Source organism: Hippoglossus hippoglossus, chromosome 14, assembly GCF_009819705.1.
Source record: "Hippoglossus hippoglossus isolate fHipHip1 chromosome 14, fHipHip1.pri, whole genome shotgun sequence".
In the NCBI taxonomy this organism is placed as follows: Eukaryota; Metazoa; Chordata; class Actinopteri; order Pleuronectiformes; family Pleuronectidae; genus Hippoglossus; species Hippoglossus hippoglossus.
The window spans coordinates 11465158-11489098 of record NC_047164.1 but is presented as its reverse complement, the minus strand read 5'-3'; the positions used below and the strand labels follow the sequence as shown (position 1 = coordinate 11489098).

The 23941-nt window shown below is 40.5% G+C and overlaps 1 protein-coding gene across 3 annotated transcripts; it reads left to right on the top strand.

Moving 5' to 3' along the window:
- Positions 1-1049: 1049 nt before the first annotated feature.
- On the top strand, positions 1050-17989 carry trim37 (tripartite motif containing 37). 3 transcript variants are annotated; one of them, XM_034606443.1, is made up of 25 exons: positions 1050-1360; positions 1894-1980; positions 2276-2377; positions 3375-3415; positions 3750-3866; positions 4286-4373; positions 4688-4810; positions 5094-5217; positions 5732-5799; positions 6089-6213; positions 6354-6404; positions 7240-7321; positions 7699-7775; positions 8308-8487; positions 8593-8707; positions 9259-9450; positions 9699-9832; positions 9947-10038; positions 11604-11825; positions 12608-12904; positions 13095-13244; positions 13816-14014; positions 14138-14223; positions 14394-14504; positions 17740-17989. In XM_034606443.1, exons 2-25 carry the CDS (start codon positions 1960-1962, stop codon positions 17751-17753), a joined length of 2811 nt encoding a protein of 936 aa, XP_034462334.1. In that variant the 5' UTR covers positions 1050-1360; positions 1894-1959; the 3' UTR covers positions 17754-17989. The 3 variants fall into 3 exon arrangements, with proteins under 3 accessions (XP_034462334.1, XP_034462332.1, XP_034462333.1); XM_034606441.1 differs by lacking the exon at positions 17740-17989 and adding an exon at positions 15501-15990; XM_034606442.1 differs by lacking the exon at positions 17740-17989 and adding an exon at positions 15501-15990 and having other exon boundaries at positions 1077-1360; positions 9947-10029.
- The last annotated feature ends 5952 nt before the right edge of the window (positions 17990-23941 follow it).

Genomic DNA, 23941 nt, shown 5'->3' with positions numbered 1-23941 from the left:
ATTTGTTCCCTGACATCATAATGACGTGCACTTAGAAGTTCACTTGGAATTAAGTTCAATAACTCTGAAATTAAATTTAAATAAAGAGAAATAGTATTAGGGGGTAAACATACACATTTGTTTTCAGAATTGTTACAGATTAATTATTTTTCAATCGACAAATTGTCTCAGCAGTTTCAATGGACATTATACATTCTACAAACCAAAGCTTTAAAGTGAAATAAGCATAATTATCTTTTACTTAAGTAAATGACACAGAGGCTCACTTTGCTCTGTGTAATTTGAATTATTATTATTATCGTTATCATGCTTTGCTGGCTAAAGTGGAGCTACTTTTACTACATTGTATTTTATGCTTATTATAGTTTTTTAAACGGAATCAAATTAAGTTAAACTAAAGGCAATAAACATTTATGATGGCAAATAAAAGCATGAAGGTCAGTGGTTGTTAGTTTTTCCGTTAGTGGAGTGAGTACAAGTATTAAAAGTATCGTTAAAATACAGTTAGGGAGTGTGAGTAATAGTCATATTTACTTTCCAACAGCCTCATAGGAGATTTGCCCGAGGTGTTTATATATTCATATTTATATATACATATATATAGTATATATATATTACTATGAATAAATTAATGTTTTTACTTTGACTTTACCCTTTGTTCATGTAGCGGCTTCTATTTGGTCTCCAAATACCTCAGGCAAGTTAGTGCAGCAGTTATTTTCATTATCAATACATCTGACATTTATTTGCTTCAATAACCGGTGAACTCCCCCCTGAAGTCAAAGTTAGCATATTCTCCATGTTTTAGCTCACAGTCAAAAGAAGTCCTGTCGAGTTTACAGCCTTAGAAATGTGAGGAAAATAGTAAATATTCACCTTTTTAGAAGATGAGAGCGATTATTCTAATGTCGTTCTTTCTGTTTTTAAAATGACTGATGTCGTTTATCATCTATTAAACCCGTTCCCCGATTAATTTCCTCCTGATAAACTAATCGATCATCTTCAGGTGGGTATATAACCTCGCTGGCGGACTGCTCTGCTGCTGCCACTACACATGGTGGCGCCAAATCCCCTTCGTGTGTGTGGCAGACGCGGAAGAGGCCAGAGAAGAAGAACAGGAGGCGTCTGATTGGTTATTGCTAGGGGACAGACAGCTTCAGAGCAGCCTCTACATCCTCAATACAGGGCGATAAAACCCGTAATGTCCACAGATTATCACAGTTCTGTCTTATCACACAACTTTATTTAAGTACCTAAATGTGGATAAACCAGCGGAGACGACGCCTGCTCTGCGCTAACATGTATAACATATAATGTAGCCCCCTGTTCCTCCTCAGGTGTGGCAGACGAGTCTGAGAAGGTGAGTGAGCCACCTTGCTAATGCCCGTTAGCTAGCGAGCTATTCTATGTACACGTTTACTTCATGTTGATGTCTGTAAATAAGAAGAGAACCCGCACATGGATGAGCTCGGGTCCTGGCGGGTTGTGTGTCCGTGTGTCTGCTGATGCTGGGCCTCCTCCTGCTCTCTGACCACACAAGCTAGCGCCGATGTTAACACCCTCAGCCCGTGGAAGCTGTGTTTTAGTGGTATTTGTATTTTACAGCAGGGGTCATGTAAATAGTGTGGTTTTCAAAGCAAACATGTCCACTTCACTGCTAAAGCAATTAATTTGTGTATTGATTAGTTGGTCCGCATCTATTTCAGCTGTTGACTAATGTCTTAGTCGCCTTTTATTGAGAAAAATACTAATACTTCTCTGTGTTTGTGTGTTATAGTGAGTTAAAGCTACTTCAAATTTGAATTGATGCTCAGACAAAATAAGATTTATCAAATACCTCATTTTGGGCTTTTTGAAATTTACTAATACAAATAATAATGCTTTTCTTCTTAGACCACTGGCTTCAGCTTCTTAGTTATTTTTTTTTTCCTGAGATCAAGACACTACAAACTGACTGAAATGGATGAACAAAGTGTTGAGGTAAGTGTCGCACATATCAGGTCCTGCAGCTGGAGATCCTACATTTTCACTGCTTGAATGTTTAATACTAACGCTTGGCCAGCAGCAGTTTGAAGGCTGGACAGTACTGTGCTGGTTGAGCTGGAACCTGATAGCCCTGCAGCCATTTAATACAAACATATAGTGTAGATGGTTCCGAACCACTACATTGACAACACATCCGTTTTAGTAAACTCAATATACTGTACATTATTATGGTGGGTTGCCACACTCTCGGTAATTAATTGGAAACGCTGCATTTTCTGTCCGTGTGCAGAGCATCGCTGAGGTGTTTCGCTGCTTCATCTGCATGGAGAAACTGAGAGATGCTCGTCTCTGCCCACATTGCTCCAAACTGTGCTGCTTCAGCTGCATACGAGTAAGTCACAAGAGATGTTTTCATCACAACCCCACTCTGTGTTCTGCTGTTAGTAGTACACTCTGGTATTAAAGTTTCAGTGTGTAGAATGTGGTGAAGTTGCATGTTGCAGCTGAGTACCCCTCACCTCACCCTCATCTTCTAAACATGAAAGAGAACCTGTGGTAGCCTTCAGTTGTCATAAAAACTCAAAAGGTGTTGACTTTGTCCAGTCTGCGCTACTGTAAAAAACATGGAGGCCTCCGTAGGGAGGACCCGCTCACGATGTAAATATGAATTATTTTAAAAAGATAAAAGGAGGAAAAGAAGGATCAACAGAACAACGTTGTTCAACAAACACCACATCCCAGTACATTTCAGGCTCACCAGCACACTGAGGCAGAACCTGGTCCATCCCCACACCCAGACATAAGCAGAGTGATAACATGTATGCAGTTGAATGTAGTAAGGAATCAATGCACAGATCTGTACATAAGGGAAACTAAACAACCCCTTCACAAACACGTGGCACAGCACAGGAGAGCCGACTCCTCAGGTCAGGACTCCGCAGTCCACCTACATCTAAAGGACAAGGGACATTCATTTGAAGACAACAATTTCCACATTTTGGCCAGGGAAGACAGATGGTTTGAAAAAGGAGTGAAGGAAGCCATCTCTGAACAGAGGAGGAGGTTTAGGACACTTCCTATCAGCCACATACAATACAGTCCTGACTTCAATCCCCAGGCAGTTTCACTACAATTTACACCTTAGAACACATGACTCACAGAGTTCGGATGGGTCAACGACTCAATGATCTGGATGAGAGGTGAAACGTCTTCAAGAAACTCTACCACGTTCAGTTGGATATACCGTGACCTGGATGACTGAGAATCTCCACAGACATTATTGTCAGTTATATCTTAATCAAAATCATGTTAATTTACCATTGTAGCACCTTTGCATTGATTTGTATTTTGATAAAAATTATTCTTATTTGAAATTTCTCCTTTCAAAGCGATGGTTGACAGAGCAGAGAGCCCAGTGTCCTCACTGTCGGTAAGCCCCTGCTAACACACATCTGAATCCCTACACACTGTCAATGTTCAAACTGAACAGAAAATGTTACAGACATGTTTTCACTATTAACACTTTTTCAATTTTTTATGGACTTGATGTCTCAGATTAATAGAGAAAATATTAGTAAATTGCACACACTCATAATACACTATTGTTTATCATCCACCCTCCACACACATCCACCAGCATTAAAATGGAAGATGCAGCCACATTTTTGATAACTAATCATGAGTCTTTTGATAATTGTCTGGTTATAAGGAGTTTGCTTTGAGGTAACATATATTAATGTGCGTGCGTGTTGTTCTCCACACAGTGCTCCGCTCCAGCTGAGGGAGCTGGTCAACTGTCGCTGGGCAGAGGAGGTCACCCAGCAGCTGGACACCCTGCAGCTCTGCAACCTCACCAAGCATGAAGACAATGACAAGGACAAGTGAGCGCCTCCTACTGCTCTTTCACTGCCTTTCCTATCCTCCACTCATATGTTTATTAGGGTTCAAGGATTACTTCCTATGATTTTTAAATTATTACGTCCTGGCCACATATATCACATCCTGCCAGGAATACTCTTTCCATAAAACTGTTTTTTGAACAAACCTGCGGTAGTTTTTCTTTCATATAAATAATTGTCTGCATTATTAGAAAACTGTTACTTTTAATGTCACTTCATTTGAAATACATTGATCCTCTGCTGAAAATAAAGAAGTCCCGGCAGCTCTAATGGAATTCCGGTTTCATCTGAGGACGGTAGCAGTGAATTAAAACTGGCTGACATTTAGAGTGTTGACAATTTAAAAGTTTCCAAAAGAGCCTTTTCTTTCCGTCTGATGATCTGTTGTTGGATTCCTGCAGATGTGAGAACCACCACGAGAAGCTAAGTGTCTTCTGTTGGACCTGTAAGAAATGCATCTGTCACCAGTGTGCTCTGTGGGGAGGCATGGTAAAGTTCCACGGATTTGTTTTTAGATTTAGTTTGCATGCACAAGTCACAAGCACATAATAATCACCATAATTATTTGCATTATCAATTTTCCACGAAGTAAAAGTAAGGCTGCATTTTCTATCGTCTGCTAAATATTTTTTCAATCAATAGATTAATAGTTTGATCATAAAATGTCTGAAAATAATAATTTTACATTGCTTTCTTCATCTGACCAACAGTCACTTTACAATGATTGAAGACAGAAGGGGAAGTGGAAAATAATCTCATTAAAACATGAATCCGAAATGAACTATTATTTTTATTTTACCCAGCACGGTGGCCACACCTTCAAGCCTCTGGTGGAGATCTACGAGCAGCATGTGACCAAAGTGAAGGAGGAGGTTGCCAAACTCCGCCGCCGCCTCATGGAGCTTATCAGTCTGGTGCAGGAAGTGGTGAGGACTGCTCTTTTTCACACGAAGTGTCAAAATAAATGGCCATGAGATTTACAGGGTACATTCACCTTCCTCCGAGGATGAAGTCTGTCTCTTCTGGACACAGCATTTGTTTTCCTGCAGTGCACCCTCTGACACAATGGACCCCACGCCAGAAAATGTCTCTATTCTTATCCTAGAACATAAGATTTAATGTTACTGATTAATTAGTAACACTTCAGGAGTTAAAAGTTGACACCAGATATCTGTGAAATACAGTTACAAATGCGTATGTGTGTTTCAGGAGAGGAACGTAGAGGCTGTCAGGGGAGCAAAGGATGAGAGAGTGAGAGAAATCCGAAACGCGGTGGAAATGATGATCGCTCGTCTGGACAACCAGCTGAAGAACAAACTCATCACCCTCATGGGTAAGACTCCAGGACACACCACTGTCCCAGTGCAGCTGTGTTGATTCTGGGTTTACAAGATACAAATGCAGCTTGTAGGTAAATGTAAAATCAAGCTAAAAATTCCTTTTGTGATGAAACCATAGCAAAAGAGATACTAAAAAAACCTTTTCCGACCACAGTAATAAAAAGCCATCACTTTAATAGATAGATGAAACCATGAATGTTGTATATCTCATGTCTGAAAGGAGCTATTGTTGGTGCGAGACACCATAACTGGCAATAAAGTGTCTAAAGGCTGAGACCTGACCTAACATAGTATGGAGGCTCCCTGCTGAGCGCAGGGAGAGGTGCCTTTTATAGCTTTGGGTAATGTCCATATGAAATATTTATCTGTACTGAGTGGATGCATGCACTCAGTGCTCACACACACACAACCTGCACACTCACCCACTCACTCACACTCACCATCCTCCATCAGGGCCGACATTCAACACAAGTAGACTGAAAATAGAAATGTGCTCCTCCCCACCAGGCCAGAAGACGTCCTTGACCCAGGAGACAGAGCTGCTGGAGTCTCTGCTGCAGGAGGTGGAGCATCAGGTCTGTTGTCTGCAGCAGCTCAAAGCCCCCATTCAATTGGCTGCACTGCATATTGTTGCTGTGTGTGTTGTGTGATGTTAAAGACATTTTATTTTTATTTTTTTATGCTGAAACGATTGATAAATGATACATTCTGAAGCTAACTTACGCATTTTATCATGTTTGTTTAATCCAAGCTAATACTGAAAAGTGTGCCAGCCTCTTTCTAGACTGAAACGCCATTGTTGATGTCTGAGCCGCGTGTCAGTGGCTACAACATCATATTTTTGCTGTGTGTGTTTTGGAACAGCTTCACTCCTGCAGCAAAAGTGAACTCATCTCCAAGAGCCCAGAGATCCTGCTCATGTTCCAGCAGGTCCATCGGAAACCCATGCAGTCCTTCGTCACCACGCCGGTCCCTCCAGACTTCACCAGGTGATCTGCTCAGCTCTCGGGAAGGGTGTCACAATATATCATGGCCATGATTGCATTTAATTATTATTATCATCAACAATTTATCGATTGGTTATCTGTCTTGTCTTGTGTGTAACTGTCCTTCCTCTGTGTGCTTTCAGTGAGCTGGTTCCTGCCTATGACTCCAGCACTTTTGTTCTCATCAACTTCAGGTAAATTCTCTCTTAGGCTGTATTTAGACAAAGCTGCTGCAACAATAATATAAATATAAAATAGACTGCTTGTTTTCAGTTGTGTGTGTGTAGTAGTAAATAATGTAAGAATTGATTCAGACAACTCCTTCAATCTTCAAACAACATTTATAGAATTGTCTGATAGTGTTTGAAGTAGACAGATATTGATGCCGCTTCTTTGCCTTTAGACATAGGTGGATCACATTCTTGCAAACCAGTTGGTGACTGAGTGCAAAGTCTACACTTGTTCTACATTATTTCACTATAGGAGAACAATTTCTTTCACGCAGTGTATGTCTGTTTTTAGGGCTTACTAATAATTTTATTGATAATACTCTAAATATATTATTCAGCTTTGTGGAAATCTGCTGCACTATGTTCACCATTCATTACTACTTATACTAGTTACATGTATTTAACAGACATTGTATGCTTTAGTACAGGATACATTGAAGTTAGTTAACCAGACAGTAGCAGCTGTAATTACAGCACAAACATTTGCAAACTTGAAACTCTCTCTTTGTTAAGGGCTGTGTTTTTCTGAAATGAATATTAATAAAGTCAGTCGTGTGTGGCGGTTGTTGATGAAGATTATGAGGGACGAGTAGTACTCTGAAGTGGTTCCACCCACCACTGTATCTGTTTGAAGAACTTGTTACACCTGGAGGACTCCAGCAGAACCCCTGTTGGTCATGAATACAAAAAACATGCAGGAAAATGTAACTGCCAAGACTTAATTTAATTATAATTAACAAACCGCTTCTAATGGTAATGAGAATGAGTTTGAATGATGTGTGTTTTTGTATGTTTGTAGCACCCTGAGGCAGCGGGCGGACCCAGTGTACAGCCCACCTCTACAGATATCTGGACTCTGCTGGAGACTCAAAGTTTACCCAGTGAGTGTGAAACAGTTTCCTTTATTCAGTATTTTTCCCTTATAAAGAAATATGCAAAAGTAAAGTATATTAACCAAATGTTGAATCACATTTGGGAAATATAGTATCTAGCTTCTGGTGGAAATTGTGACGATCAATACCACCCTTACATCTGTCATTAAATACAAGGCTACAGCCAGCAGCATGTTAGCTAAACATAAAGACTGGGAACAGGGAAACAGCCTGGTTTTTGCTGCCCAACAACTGTAACAAAATTAACATACCCTCACCTAGAAAGCTCAATTATTAACTTGTTATAGTTTGCTAGTAACTCCCTGATTTAACTGTAAATCAATGCATGTGTCTCTGTTAGTAACTATTAATATGTGTTTCCTCAGGATGGTAATGGTGTGGTCCGGGGAAACTACCTGTCTGTATTCTTGGAACTGTCTGCTGGACTCCCTGAAACATCAAAGTATAAATGATTTCATAATATACGTTCTCTATTTTCTTTCTCTCTATCCTCATGTTCCTCAGCTAAATTCTTTGCATATTTCTAGCTTTTCTTTAAAGTTAAACCTGTGGTTACATTATCGTAGTTGGAAAGCATTGGAAAACACAGAAATAGGGAATTGTTAGGCCTGCTTTTAAATTAAATAACTGTCTGAACACATCTCAAGTCCTGAGGGAGTCTAGAGGCAAAAAGCCTTGGTGATATTAACCAAATTCTATATTAATTTATCACTTCTGCATTGTTTTACATAAGGAAGGCAGGAACCACGCTGTGCTGTTTGTTTTCTTAATTTCAAATGGCACAACAAAGGTTGTAAAAAGCATTTTACCGACAAACTGCAGCCCTCTTTTAGGACAAGTAATGTGTTATTTGTGCTAAACAACCAGGTGTTGTGCAATTCAGTCTTTCAATGGCCCAACTACATCTGAAATCCCGTCTCACATCTCTTGTTGTGTATTTTCCTGATTAGTGATGTTATCTTGATTCTGTGCAGGTATGAGTATCGAGTGGAGATGGTCCATCAGGCCTCCAACGACCCAACCAAAAACATAATTCGGGAGTTTGCCTCAGACTTTGAGGTTGGTGAATGCTGGGGCTACAACCGCTTCTTCAGACTGGACCTTCTGGCCAGCGAGGGCTACCTGAACATGCAGACGGACACACTGGTCCTCTGGTGCGCTCACACACAAACACTCACATTATCACCATTCTGCAGCAGCACTCAGATATTACCACAGGATAACAGAATGTGATCAGTTTTTATCTGTGTGCTGCACAGCTACCAGGTTCGCTCACCAACCTTCTTCCAGAAGTGCAGAGATCAGTACTGGTACATCAGCCAACTGGAGTCGGCCCAGAACGGCTATATCCAGCAGATCAACAACCTTAAAGAGGTACTGTTGTGTTTTGATGTTTGTATTTGTGTTAAAAATCAATCAAGGTTTTAAATTTCCAAGTTACAGCAGCTTTGTGAAGTTGGGACTAAAACCCTTAAACCATTACTGACCTGCAGCTGCAGATTCCAAAGTTTCAAATATGTCGCTTTACACTTGAGATGCATATGAAATGATGCACAGACATCTAGAAACTGTCTGTTTGATGCATGGGGCAGGCACAAACTTTCCTTCAGTATAAACATAAGAGAACTTCATTGAATACCTTTTTAAAAAGATGCTACACAATGTAAATGATTTTGTCAGACACTGGAGCAAGATGGACACATACCAACCCTTTAAGGCAATTCATTTGGTGGTTGATGGTAATTTTATCACCATAATTCTCAGGATTTCAAATCTAGTTGATTTGGTGCTAAAATAATTACCATAAACCAAAATATGAAACTTTTCCAGAGGGGCCCAAACTGTGCATACACCTTTTTGTTTATGTAAACCAGTGTTTCATTAATATATCACTCATCAAGACTGGTTCATATATCTGATTTCAGAGGCTGGCCATCGAGCTGTTTCGCCGTCAAACGTCACGCAGCTCTTCCCCCCCCGACATGAGGCTGGCTTCAGGGACCACAACCTCTGAAAAAGACCCTCACTCAGTGAAGAGCGACGATGATATCCAGACCATGTTGTCCAACACTAAAAAATGTGAAGAGGAGGAGAGGACCCAGCAGGACGATTCTAATGTAAGGATGGAATATCCACTTATTTGACTGAGTGAAATACTTTCTTTTTGCTCACCCACCTACTATGTTTTGTCTTTTGTATGTTTCCCTGTTAAAGTAAATTGTTGACATTTAAATTAAGGCCATGGTAGATTTTGGAAGGAAGAAAACATAAACATTTGAAAGGAAGTTACTTTTGAACAAATGGGGATATCTCTGTAGCACAAGCCCTGAGCTCTGTGTAATCACGGTGTGACTGTGTTGTTCAGGAGCTGTCGGACGGTGACTTGGAGGTGGACTGTCTGACGGAGGAGGAGGTGAACCCGCTGGATGGCAGCAGCACCTCAGGGAGCTCCACAGCCACTAGCAACACTGAGGAGAATGACATAGATGAGGAGACCATGTGAGTAGAATTTCTTTCACTCCCTTGATGTAAAGTAGTGTGGAAGTTACAGGGTTTTTTTTATTATATTTGCATATTTACTGAACAAATTTTTGTTTGTATATGTTTGCACAGGTCTGGAGAGAATGATGTGGACTTCATTGGGAACCTGGAAGCAGAAGAAGGTGAACTTCCTGATGACTTGGCTGGAGCCACAGGTAAATTCAGTATGTAAATCCCACACTTCAGTTTTACTCTTCTTTTGTAGGAATATGTTTCTTTGTTTAACTCTGCAAAGGAGATCTGAGATCTATTTGATTGTTTGTCAGCAGATATTGTGTGTGACTCGCAACATAATTCAATAAAACTTGGTTGAAACTTTGCTTCGGGTCAAGGAATAAAACCTAAATTATACTTTTCACATCCGCTGAGGATCTGCACCATCTTGTTGCAAGCATCTCAGAATGTATGACCACATTGTGACTGCACATGTGTTGTGAACAGATCTCCTTTTGTATCCAATGTCCTTGTATTTGTCCCTTTCGGAGTATCGAATGAAAAGGGATTTGTTTAGCGTTTCCACGTGTGACAGCAGAATAGTTTACTGAAGCATCTCAAAGACAAAGCTGTCTGTCCACTTACATCTGGGCTCAAAACAGCCAGTACAGCAGTGAATAGAACTCTTATATAAATACAGACAATATTGTTTGACGTTTATTTTTCTGTCCTAATCTGTTAAACTTGACATTTCTGAAAGATGTTTCAAAATATAACCTTAAAGCAATAATGCACTATTTGTAGTGTGATTTTTAACAGTGCACAACAGTAGGGCTGCAAATAACGGTTATTCTCAGAGCTTCCCAGAGTCTAAGGTGACATTTACAAAGAAGATTTCTTGTGTTTGTGAATCTGGAGCCATTAAATATTTAATATACTACCGGAGACAAAGACGTTGTTCAGTCTTCAGTTAAGGGAAATAAAAGCCTCGGTGACTATTTGTTAATTTACAGAATCAAATCTATTTGTGTTGTCTGACAACTGCATAACCAGCACATAGTGAAGGAGCTGCTCAACCACTATCACTGTGTTTGACTCTGTTGGTGTTGAAAGGCATAAAGAGGATGAGTCATTGTTGGAGCACTGGGCCCCTCACAGTGTGCTGATATAGAAACACTTGGTGTGTGTGTGTGTGTGAGGGGATCGTGGTGTTTCTGTGAGGGATGAGAGTTGAGCACAGAAAAATAACAGAAAAAAAGAGCAGCTTAATCTTTTAATTCATTTCATAATTCAGGAGTTTCTACATCAGCAAAGATCAATTATGACCTAATTTTGGCCGAAATAAAATTAGATGGATAATTTCATTAAGAACGTTGCAAAACCGATGGATACAATTTCAGCTGAAACTCTGGAACTCTATTTGGGAGTAATATAGATGACAAGATAATCTATGAATAGTTAGATAGTACTTATGATCTTGATTTTAAGACAAATCAAAAGGAAGATATATTTAAAGACAGGATAGATGAATGGATAACAACAGTTTACTCAATAACATGTAAGAGACAGGTAAGAGTTCCCCAGGCTTTGAAGGAGAAAGGACAACAACAAATAATTATCTATGGACACCATGTGTGATAAAGTTTTTCGTGATAAACTTGAATTTGAACTTTCATCATTATTTCCTTTGTCCTGGATTTTTAAATTTGTAATTTCAGTTTGATCAAAGCCATAACTTTGGCAGAAAGAAAAGTCTTTGTCCATATGAACCATATGTGAAAACTCTTGTCTGCAGGTGGATCCAGCTCTAGTGCACCTTCCTTACACCGCAGTGCTGCTGCTGGTCGCAGTGGCAGCGGAGCTACTGCTTGTGGTGCTGTTGGGCCAGGCAGTAACAGCCTCCTGGAGATTGACCCGGTCATCCTGATCCAGCTGCTGGATCTGAAGGAGCGCAGCAGCGTGGAGTCTCTGTGGGGCCTTCAGCCTCGGCCTCCTGTGTCTCTCCTACACAGCCAAGGTCTGTAAACACAGCTCGCAGCTCACCAACAACAGATCATTCCAGCTGAACAGAGAATCAATACACCAGATCACACACAAGGTCCCTTTGGATATGTCAAAGCAATTATAGTTGAATGAGGTTAAGGGACAGGTTGACTTTGCTTTTCCTGCTCTACCCAAAACATTTGACAAAACACTAATACATTTAAAATTGTATTGATTGAGACCCTCCCAGATATTTAGATGCCATGTTGTTTCTCTTATGTAGGATGGATTTTGTGCCCTGCCTGAAGGTTTAATGCCTTGTTTAAACACCTTGTTTCTCTTTTTGTTCATTGTTTTTAGAATAGTGCTCCAGTGTCTCACCCTGGTGGATGATTTTACTAATTGTATTTACTTTTTTTTGTGCCGATTTAATCTTCATAATAGTGAACACGGAATATAGAGCTGAGTAATGTTTGCAGAATGAGCCATATGGATCGAGCTGAATCATAGTGAGTCAAATTGTAATGAGATATAAACTCTGATGCTGGACAGTATGTGGGTGGTAGAAGATAACGGAGAGGAGCGTTGCTCTGTGCAGCGCCAGCACCATCTTGGCTTCTCATATAGTCTTATACATTATATGCTCTCATCAGGACAGGGACTAAAACTGCAATGTACTATGAGAATGGGAGTATTTGGGGAAAATAGGTTCTTTAACAAAAAACATACAAAATTGATCTACTTTATACATATTTAAAAACCCACATTTCATTGAGCATAAAACAGACGTCTCATTGTTGTTTCTGTCTCTTCCAGCTCACACTCACTCCAGGAAAGAACGAGAGCGGCGGCCTCAGGTGGTCCGACGATCAGCTCCAGACTCGGGGGTCCTGATTCGCCTCAAGGCTCAGATGGCAGAGGTCCGCAGCAAGATCAAGAGTCAAGCGCTGGAGGCTCGGGGGGCCGTGGAGCCCAGGCCTGGCCCATCAGGGGCTTTCAGTGTGGAGGAGGTTCCCTCTCACCACGCTGATTCAGAGCTGTCAGCTTGTCGTAAGACCAGTGAGCTGGACCTCCTGGGGAGAGCAGCTGCTCGGGCCAGGCCCTGCCGCCCTGGTGAGTACTGCCACGCTGCTAATGCTAACGATGCTAAGCTGCTACTACACCAAGGGTGCTATAAACACAGAAAACACTGTTGTTTTAAATGTTAACTGAAAGGATATTTGACAGTTAGTGGGTCAGGAGCACTAAGATGACATGTAATTACATTTTTGTGTACATGTGTGTTTCTTTTTTCTGTGCGCAGCCAGGAAATCTCTCTCTCCTGTCCTGGACAGCAGTGGCTCTCTGGTTGTGAAGAGGAGGAGTCCAGAAGAGCTGGAGAAGGAGCTGAGAGGAGCAGAAGCAGCCACAGAGCTCAGCCTGCATCCTAAAGAGGGACTGGCAGCTGCAGACGGTCAGTCATTTATTAACTTGTGTTTCTATTAAAACTTGCATGGATAAAGGTTTTCTTTTTTTGGTGACATATCGGCAACATAGACATAATATAATTATTTTGGTGAGCCATACCATGATTATTAATTGAGGATAATATAATCTCAGAGAAAATATGGTTTTAGTCTATTATCAAGGAGGTTACAATATTTATTACAGATTAAAATCTGAGTTCAGTTCGCTGTATTCATTTAGGAAGGAACAAACTTAATTTGAAACCATAAGTTGTCCAATGTTTCCTTAGAAGGAAGCAGCAGTGACTATGTGAATTGACGGGGTAAAACAATTTGTTTCAGCACATTCCCTGTAGATTACCTCTTAGTGTAAATGCTGTATTTCTGCTGTTTATCTTATGATCTAAGATTTATTACAAAATATTCCCAACCATAAACACTTTTTTAGAGTATAATTTTTCTACTTTGTTGTGTTTTTGTTCTCTGTAAGCCTGCAGACTCATGGGACTATGGTATTACTCAAACTAAACTTTTTCAAACATAGTTCACGACTTGCTTATAACATGTCTCTTTTTCCAGGAGTGCTGAAGGCTGACGGCCCCCAGGGCCCTGTCTTGTCTCAGGGCTGCTCCTCATCAGAACAGGCCTCCACCTCCAAGCAGCAGTACTCAGCAGAGCCACAGCTGTATGGGAACTCTGGGCCAAAAGATGACATCTTCTCCTTGGGAGGACCAAGCTACTTAACTGCCAGCAAGAGCTGTGGCAGCAGGACCCTGGGGTGCGTCTCAGAGAATCATTCACAGGAAAAATATCACTATTTAGCCACGGCAGGTAGTTGTTACTAAAACTGCAACAGAGAAAGCCTCTTGTCTTACAATGCTTCCATTATCTCCCACCACAGGGCAGCAATGTTGGACTGTGAATCTGAGAGCTCAGGAAATCAGTCTTTGCTGGAGGGACCATCTGCACAGCCACAGTCAAAAGAAGGTCTGTTCACCCTCTGCCACCCTCAGGAACTAATCTATTTTAATTTTGGTTTTTTTGTAAGCATGTGCCATATTAAAAGTTTTAGTTAACTTAAAAAATTGTTCAATAATGATCACTGAAATAATAATAGACAGGTTTGGTGGTCTCATCCTGTCTCGCCCTGTTTGTAGATCAGTCTCCCTCTGTCCTGGTGGCAGCAACAAGCAGTGACAGTGACAGTGAGGACGATGCGCTGCAGAGCAACAACTCAAGCTACGACAACCAGACTCCTCCCTGCACAGGTGACACACGCACTCGCAGTGTACATGATAACACATACTGCATGTTTTTGGGTTGTCTCAGATGGTAAATTTGGTTAAATCTTTATTCATCTATCAAAGATCACACTGGTGGACTCATCCACAGATGGTCAGTTCTGTGTTTTGGTCCCAAACCCGGACCATCTAGTGCAGCTACAGTGCTGATGCAATCTGTCCACAGACGTATAAACACCTGCCATTGTCCACAAAACCGCTGTGACAGTTCCTAATACAGTGGGTGTCTTTGTCGCGATGACCCACTTAAACACACGGGCTGAAAACAATAACAGCCCAGGTGTTGCAGCTGGTAAATATTCAACATTGTATCTGATGCTGTAACACATGGATTAAACCAGTCTATCAGACTTGAATATCAAATGTCACAGAATACAGTGACGTGCTACAGCAAAAACACAAAATGACCTTTTTTTTATAGCTTTCTCCCTCGCTCTGATCAGCTGACTAGCTACTCTTAAGTCAATATTAGACGTTTTTTAAGACAATAGAGCTAATTTTCGAGTGGGTTCATATTTAAACACTGTGGAGGTAGAGGCTTCATCACACACATCTTAAAGGGGATAAAATTATATGGAATAAGTGATGAGAACATTGAATTTAATTCAATACATGAAACATTTTTTCATGTATTGAAATGGAGACGGTCTCAGATCTGCTGGTTTTCATCTGCAGCAGTTTCTCGTCTCTCGAGAGGAACAAAAGCTTCAGTGGACGAGTAGTGAACTGCGTCTGTTTCCATTTATTTTTGTTACATTTTTCTTTTATTGTTACACTTTTGCACCTTGGCCAAGGGTTAAAATCTTTAGTTGATCTTTTAACTTTTTAATGATTTTATACTTCTCAGGTGTTTTTATGCACTGGGTGATGTTAAAGGTCTCACTGAGCAAACAGATGTTACAGAGTGGCTGATAATTCACTGTGGGTTCATTGCTTTGCTATTTCTTCTTCTCCATCCTCCAGGAGAGCAGCTCATGTCTGATGACATGAGTCTTCCTGCTGACAGGTGATTCCCTCTGAGTCTGTCAGACCTGGCAACCCACTGCTTTATCCTCCGTAGCCACACAGTCTTGCAACAATGGCCGTGGACAACACACAAGCTTGTTACACAGATTTGTAGAGTAGAGAAGCTGCTTGTTATGCATGAACTCCAAATTCATGACAATTCAACAATGGGATTGTTCGATCGCCTGTTCGTCCAGAAAGAGTGCATTCGGTGATTAACTTCACATGGTCGAATAATTTCAATGTCATTAATACAGTGTGAATACAATGAAACTGCACAAACACAAAGAGCGGGAGAGAGCCACTTAAAATAATGATATTTCTCTCTTCACTGCTCAGCATTTCTTGGTTGTCAACTTTCAAACACGTACACGCTTTCACTTCTTTCTTTGTAACTTCAGTAAGTGCATCTGAGGAAAAGATGCCTGGCACAGCCGTGTAATGACTGGATTTCTAAAAACAAAAAAAAGGTTTGAAGGTGCAAAACCTGCTGTTGTATCTTAATACTTTTATTTTGCAAACCTGGACTACAGGCCGTTAAGTCACTTCTATTAACTTTAAGTACACATCTGTCACTTTTTCTGTGTATAAATGCTTTTGTTAATCTGAGGTTTAAGTGAGTTAACTGTAGCCTGTCAATAAGACATTTAATCTGTTGAGTTCAGTCTGCTCTTCAGTCTCAACACCTACTCGACGTCCTTCAGCCACGTCCCTGCACCTCTCTGCGTTGGTGAACTTCCTTTTCTGATGTAAACCTTAAAATTGTCCCTTTTCTGAATATTTATGTAAAAGTCCTCACTCTGAAAAGCAGTAATAACAGGAACGTCTGTCTCTGTTTGACATTTGAAAAGGCTAAATGATCACTGAAGCATGTGGATTTTAAAACACCTGCTGCACTGCTTTCTTTTCTTGCCTGAAATTATGAAGTATTCTACAGACGCCATAACAATATCCTGGCAGATGTTTGGTTCGATCTATGTCTGCTCAGACCGTAGATTAAAACTAAGCAGTGCTGCTCTGTGCATGTGGAACCTTTGTCCCAAGCAGAAATACCTTGAACAGGACTCTTTCACAGTAGGACCAGCACAGCTCTTACCAACCAACAGTGGCTCTGATGCGTTTAAGGGAGCGATGCCCGTGTGATTGACTTGGCATGTATTATACCAAGACCCTGAAATTGAAGCAGCCAAGTTAGCATTCAGCTTCGAATTACACAGTAAACACCAGTGTCTTTCCTACTGAGACATGTCTCTGTGCCTGGTTTGTGTTGCAACCCAACACTTCTGTTGGGTTGATACTTGTGAGTAATGATTCATGTTTTGCTTATTTTCTCAAGTGAGTCTTTGGTGTATAAAATGTCAGCAAAGAGTGAAAAATGTCTGTCATATTTTATTCACAAAGGTATTCCATAGTGTTGAGAATCCACAGAACACACTGTCAACAGATTAGATTGGAAACGCGTCAGACCCTGAATGAAAGTGTTGAAATGTTTCTGTGCTGTGAGCAACACAAATCAAATTCCATTTAGTTTTATGGTACTGCTGAAGAGGCGGACATTTCAGATACATATATTCAAACCATAGCAAATTACACAAGAACGATCTACACGATGAGACATCAATAGAGCAAAGAGTTCATTTTTTTCACATTTTGTTACTCATATTTATTTGAAACATAAATAATCTGCTCTTAAAGTTGAATCTACGGTGCATTTAAGTCCCTTTTTGTAATTCTCAGAAGTTGAAAGCAAAGATTTAATAATGTAAATATTTAACACGTTCTCTGCACTGATAACTCGCACTTACACCGGTTTTTTCTTCATTTCTAAACTCTCAATAAATAGAACAAACACATTTGAAGTTGAAGGCTGCTGCCAAACAGTGTTCACTCTCTGGAGAAAAGATGGTGTGAAAGTGGGAGAACGTTACAGAAGTTTAACAGACCTATGTGCGCTTTGTTGATTTACTCTGAAGTTCTGAAGGGGACACTGTCCTCTTCATTGAGCCACATCTTATTTTGAAGGCCGCTTGATTTTGTTTTGGATAAAAGAGAAGACATTACATATTGTTCAGTCATTAGTTTACATTGTAAATATCTTGCCTGCTGTACATCGGCTCTAACGTGCATGGCCTTATTGGCTGCGTGGAGAGAAGAAGGTCGTAACAATGAAGCTTGATGTTTTAATTCACTTCTACAGTTCCAGTCCAGTGATTTCAGGATGTGATTTCCTCTTTTCCTCCGTCACTGCTGCTGCTCACGAGTTTGATGGAGACGTTGGAAACAGCAGCCACGTTTACAAGTTTTGTTTTGTTCAGATTTTCTCTTATTTGTGCTTGTTGTGTCAAACCCTGCTCTTGTGTCGAATGTTCACAGGATGTACTGTGCATTGTTCAATGTGTACATTTCCCTTTTTGTCTAATAAATAAAATGTTTTACGATCCTGAAAATGACCATTTTTGCCTTTTCTTCTATCTCACATCACGTCGCGCGTTGATCACAGATGACATGAGGTTGTGACGGGGATGTCGAATGCAACAAATTCTAATATAGATTTGTAATCAAGCAATTTCTGTGCTTAGTTTGCCCAAGATGAAAGTTAAACTGGTTTATCTTTAGAGATTCTGGTCATTTCCATGGTTGAATAATCCATTTGAAGCAGAGCGACTGTGAACTGTCAGTGATGGATGATGGTTGTTTACAGCAGACAGTTGTGAATATAATCTGTCTTAGTTTTCTGTTTGTCTATCCTGCGGGTTCGTTTCCAGCCTGTCTGTGACGGCTCGTGTTTCCTGCAGTAGTGTAAGAAGAACTCAGATCAATACGAACAATACATATAATATGTATATATGTTATAAAGAAATAAAAGTCCTACATTCAAGTTTTTACTCAAGCGAAAATGTGAAAGATCAGTTCAAGAGTGAAAGTAGTCCCTCATACAGAATCAGCCATTTTAGAATTGTGTTTTTTGCATTATTGGATTATAATTGTTGTATTAAGAGGTGTCTCATATTGTCCTAATGTGGATCTAAATGTTGTCCCAGGGGACTGGATGTCACTCAGCATGCACAAGAAGTAGGTCATCAGTTTTGTTTTCTTATTCATGTCTAATGGCAAAATGATAAGACTGTGAATAAGACTTGAATCTACTATAAATAGACACAAAACAACCATAAATAGACAGAGACACAAAACAAGGAACAAGTGTCGAAAACAACCACAGAGAAAAGCAGCGTCATTTTCTTTAGTAAGGTGGGGGCGGCCTGAGCCCTGTTGTCTTTTACTGTGTCCATGACTGTATACAGGCAATGTTGATTTACAAAGGGCTTAATTTTATTGTAGAGTAGAATATTAATTTAGCATCAGATTATTACACTGAATAGTAACTTGTAAATTGGAGTCCTGACCCATTGTTATTCGTATTACATGCGCCCTCGTTTCTATACTTCAAGACGAACCCTCAAGTTCTTTCCCCCCCGTCTCTGAATTTCATTGCCCTGTTTTCCTCAAAGCCCAAAACCACTGGGATGGAGAGAATAAAGCCAGATTACGAGTGGGGTGAAATGATGAGTCTTTTTATAGCGAGAATGTGGAGGACTGCTCACTTTTGTAAAGCTGTTTATGTAACGGCAGACAGCACTGTTCCGCATCAAAAGCCTTGTTACAGCATCAGAGTGCTCCTCACACTGCACGGCTCCTGGCTCTTCACTCTGCTGTCAAAACAATCTCCTCAGGTTTCCCATCATTCACCTGCAGCACGACTAAACACATCTCGACTTCCTGTGAATCCTGCTGTGTGTTGTCCAACAACCCCGGAGACTGTCTGACCCGGCTGCGGCTCAAGAGGAGTCACAAGATGAATCGGAGGAAGTTCTGAGATAGTTTAAGACGAGAGGAGAGAAAAAATAGTTCCACTAGACAAACCGGTCATGGGTTTTTAACATTTTCTTTTTGTGGTTTGTGAAAGTCTATCTCGCTGGGTTGACTGTTGTTCGATGAAATTAGGAGTTTAGATGGAACAGCCTACTACTCTGTCTTATTATACTATCCCAAGAATATTTTTTCACTTACTATAACATTGTGAGATCTGGCATTCTTTGATATTTCACCATTTCCCCAGGGAATAAGGAATGGGTTTTGACAACAAAAAAGAAGACACGTGCAGGGGACTGATATTTATAAGTGTGTGAAATTTGGTGCGGCCTGAATATTTGGGGACTGTTGGGCCTTGGTGGCGATATGCGCACTATTGAGTGTCATTCATAACTGTTGACTACAGCTGTGTGGAAAATTGTTGTGGAGTAAAAAGTATTTTTTATCTCTGCAATGTAACAGAGCAGAGTATAAAGTATCAGAAAATGGAAATACTCTGCTGAAGTATTTGAGTTTCCACCACCAGCAGTGATCATTTCATCCAACTGTCGGCCAGAGAGAAAATAACCATCAAGCTGTTCCTTCAAGAATGAGTCAGTTATTTACTTCAGTGCAGAGAGGCCTCAAAAAACCATAAAAAATGTGTTTTGATGCACATGAGTAAAAAAACCGCATTGTCCATATACAGTACATGTCAATACAAGATTTTAAAGCATTTGATAGTTACAGGTATTTTTTGTTCTTGAGGCTCTGAACATCAGCACATCACTTCCAATTAAAACTGATGGATACTACAAGTCTCAGCTTTAATTTAGGTCGATTCAGGAGTTCCAGTGTGATGCTGCTCAGTTGGATTGTGATCAGGTGACTGACTCAGCCAGTCGATGAAATTCCTCCGCTTCCGCAGACGTACATACCTGAACCAGTGTTTGACAGGTGGTTTGACAGGTGGTCATGAGCTGCTCCTTTGTTTCTTCACACTTTCCTCTTCCCATCATTTTGAAAGGGGTTGATTTTTCTTTCATCAGAAGTACACCCGTTTCTCTTTGTATGCTGCAGCCTGAGCTTTCTGTTTTTGAGTTTCACCAGTTTGCCTCTTTTTGTGAATCCTCTGAGTCTTCTCTTGATCAATTGGCAAGGAAACATTAACACCTACGTCATGTGGAGCATTCTTGACTCACAGTCGTAAAAAGCTTTTTCTTTACCATGCTAATGATTTTCCGGTCATCCTCATTAATGATGCTACTTAATGGGTCGTTTACCATTTCCTTGTTTCCCTGTGTAAACCTACTTATAGAACATTTTGGCAAAATTACCTTTGATACCTCTCTGATAGACTTTCCTCTGACAGCGCTAACCCCACCCCCTCAGGCTCCAGTTGTCCCAATTTACATGAAGAGAAAAAAACAAACTGACAAAGGAAAAATAGGCATCAGCCAAAGACTTGTTCTAATCTTTATATACATGATAATTAGTCACCAGTTACATTACACAAATTGATATACTACAGGAACACAGTTAATACAGGTACTCAACGTGGGTTTTACTGTTTTTTTTTGTTATATACCTATCCTGCATGTTGAATAAGAGCCAATCATGCGGCTTGTCTTCACGTCTGGAGGACAAAAAGGAGCGGACTGTTGAATTGAATCAATCACAGCCCTCATCGGTCACATCGGCTCTTCAGACCTACATTTGAAACGCTTGCACGGGTCAAAAAACTCCAATCAATCATTTCAAATGTACACGGACGTCCAAACTGCAGAGGAAGGCCGATACGACTGAACTGTCCTGCCTCCTGTACCACGAAGAAAACTTCCCATTCATTTTTTCCACAAACGTGCAGATTAAGTTTAGATCTCAGTGACGTCATATTTCACGAGGAGGTGAAATCAGGCTGACTGATGACTTCTTGCAGGAGGTGTAGGAGTGTGTGAAGCCGCAGATCGTGACTCATACTCCTATCCTCTATGGAAAAAATGAATGGGAAATTGACTTCAGGAACTCAGCGGTTATGCTCTGTGACCTTTCGAGTATGGCTGACAACTACATCTCGCTGCATCCATCAGCAGAAGACAAACCCTCAGAGAGCCTCTTAAAGCAACGTCATTATTGCTTACAGAGAAATAGAAAAAGCTTTTTTGTGTACATAGACACACAGTGCAGATTCATGGAGGGCCCTATACTTAGACAGAGATTACAGGAGGGCAGAGCCGGACTTCTGCTCGCTTTTATTATCAGGGGAAGGAAACATCCGACTCTGAGGATCTTTTAGTGCAGGCAGCCGAGCATGAGTGAGTGAGGGTTTTCTCGAGCTTAGGTAGAGGATTTACCACGATTAAAGATGGTGAACGTCTTTATTGCTCATACAGCGACGACTTCTAGCAATTTTTAATACGATGAGTAACAGTGCACTATAACTAATTCACAGGGTTTTGGTGAGTGCAACCCACGCATCCTTGTCACTGAGCGCTGCTGTGTTACACATCCTCAGCGCTTCACTTTCTGAGCTCTGGAAGACCTGCTGTGAAACCGTCGGGGATTTAAACAAAACCAACAGTAAATCACAGGGGATGGAAAACTACTGCTGCACTGCACAGCTGCTCTGAGGCGTAGCCACAAGTACAACATGCCCCAAAGTATCGGTCAGAGCAGCACAGAAATACCACCAGTTACAAAACAAATACAATTGTATTTTGTTAGAATAATAATAATTTTAACATCTCAAGAATCTTGTAATAATGTCAAAGGACCAAGTATCTTGTTAACACGACGAAGTATCTCAAGTGGTCAATTGCAACAATAGAAGCAGCCACCTTAGCATTGTAACTTTTTGAAAATGGTGCAGACATTCATATTCTCTTCACGATATTAATTGTGATAACTGCCATCATCAGGTCAACATGTTTATTTGACCGTGACTTGGCTTATACCTGAATTCTCGTGAAATAATAACATCTCCATCAGTCCCAACTGTACCTTGCACTAGTGCTAACTATCAAATGTTAGCATGCTAGCACTCCTAACTACAAAACATTATACCTGCTTGTTAGCATTGGCACTGTGCCCAGTTTATCTTCGTTGTGCCACATGTTTTTCTTTTACCTATAGAGTTACATGCACATCTTTTCAAGACAGAATTCTAATTTTAATGAAAAAAAAAAAACGCTACACTACATTAGCCTTTGCTTCTCGGGGACAATTGTCATTATTCACACGACCACAAGAGGCCACTAGTCTAGAAAAAAAAGCAACATAGGTTGTTTTTAGAGTTTGAACGAAAACTGATATATTTTTTGTAAGGAAAGAAAGAGAAGTTTGCGAATCTTTGAATTCATCAGCACATATTTGACCTAACTTACATATGTGCAGAAAGTGTTTTAACCTGACTATTTCTATACATTCTATCCTCAAATTGGACTACAACTGTTTCGGGGGGGTTGAACTCTTCCTCCATTTATTGTTGGAATCATGAGGTCAACGCAAAGGTAACTACTCCTTTTATTTAGAAGAACATGTAGGGAGTCAGTTTGAATGGAAATCGTTGTCATTATAACAAGATCCTGAGAAAATGTTTTGTCTCCTGGTGTCATCTCTGTTTCTTTGGGGTTTACTGCCCTGTGTGTGCCATGTAAAAGATCTCATCTGTGATGTAAATGTGATGTAAATGACAAAAAAGTGAGGCCCCAACTCCACAGCAGCTCAGTTTTCTTACGTGTTCCTCATCTCGAATCAACACCTTACTCATCATCTAACACCTGCAGAGTTGGAATAAAAACCTAGAAACTACTGATATAATCTGATTGGCAAGATGCTTTTTTAAGGCTCATACTGATAATAATAATAAAAAAAAGAACTCAAAGCTGAAGATTGGAGACACAGTATTTTAAGCCGATAATAAACATCTTTAGAAATGTTCTCCCGAGATTTTAGGGTGAGAAAGCAGGGTGAAACAGCAGCTAGGCCATTATAGGACACTACAACTCTCCAGTCAATGCCAGACCAGTCCAGCGCCTTTATATACCTTAGTAGCTTTTGAAGGCAGAGGCCGAGTTCTGAGAGTGATGGCCCTCAGGCCTCAACATCATCACATCATCACATCATCACCTCCACCTCAGTGTGGTGGTAGGAGATGTTTACAGTCCAACATCTGACTGTTTAAAGTCAATATCTGAGCCATGTGTTGAGCCTTGTGGGGCATGGAATAAAACCACTGATTTATAAGACAGAATTATTATATACACTCTTCCACCAATTGCTCAACTCACAATTAGTATTCATAATATACATACACATCCATGCCCAAGTGACATAGTTGAGATGACTGTGATTTCCATTGTTTTCTGGTACTTCTCCCATCTTCTCCGCATATCAACCAATGCCTCTAGAGACAACAACTGTATCACTTCCACAAAGGGATCCAGTGGCTTTTTGTGTGTTGAGTGTCTGGACAGTACATTCCTCATGGCTAGATGCCCCAAAAAGAAGAACCACCCCCTAAAAAGAGTATATCACCTCATGTCGACCCA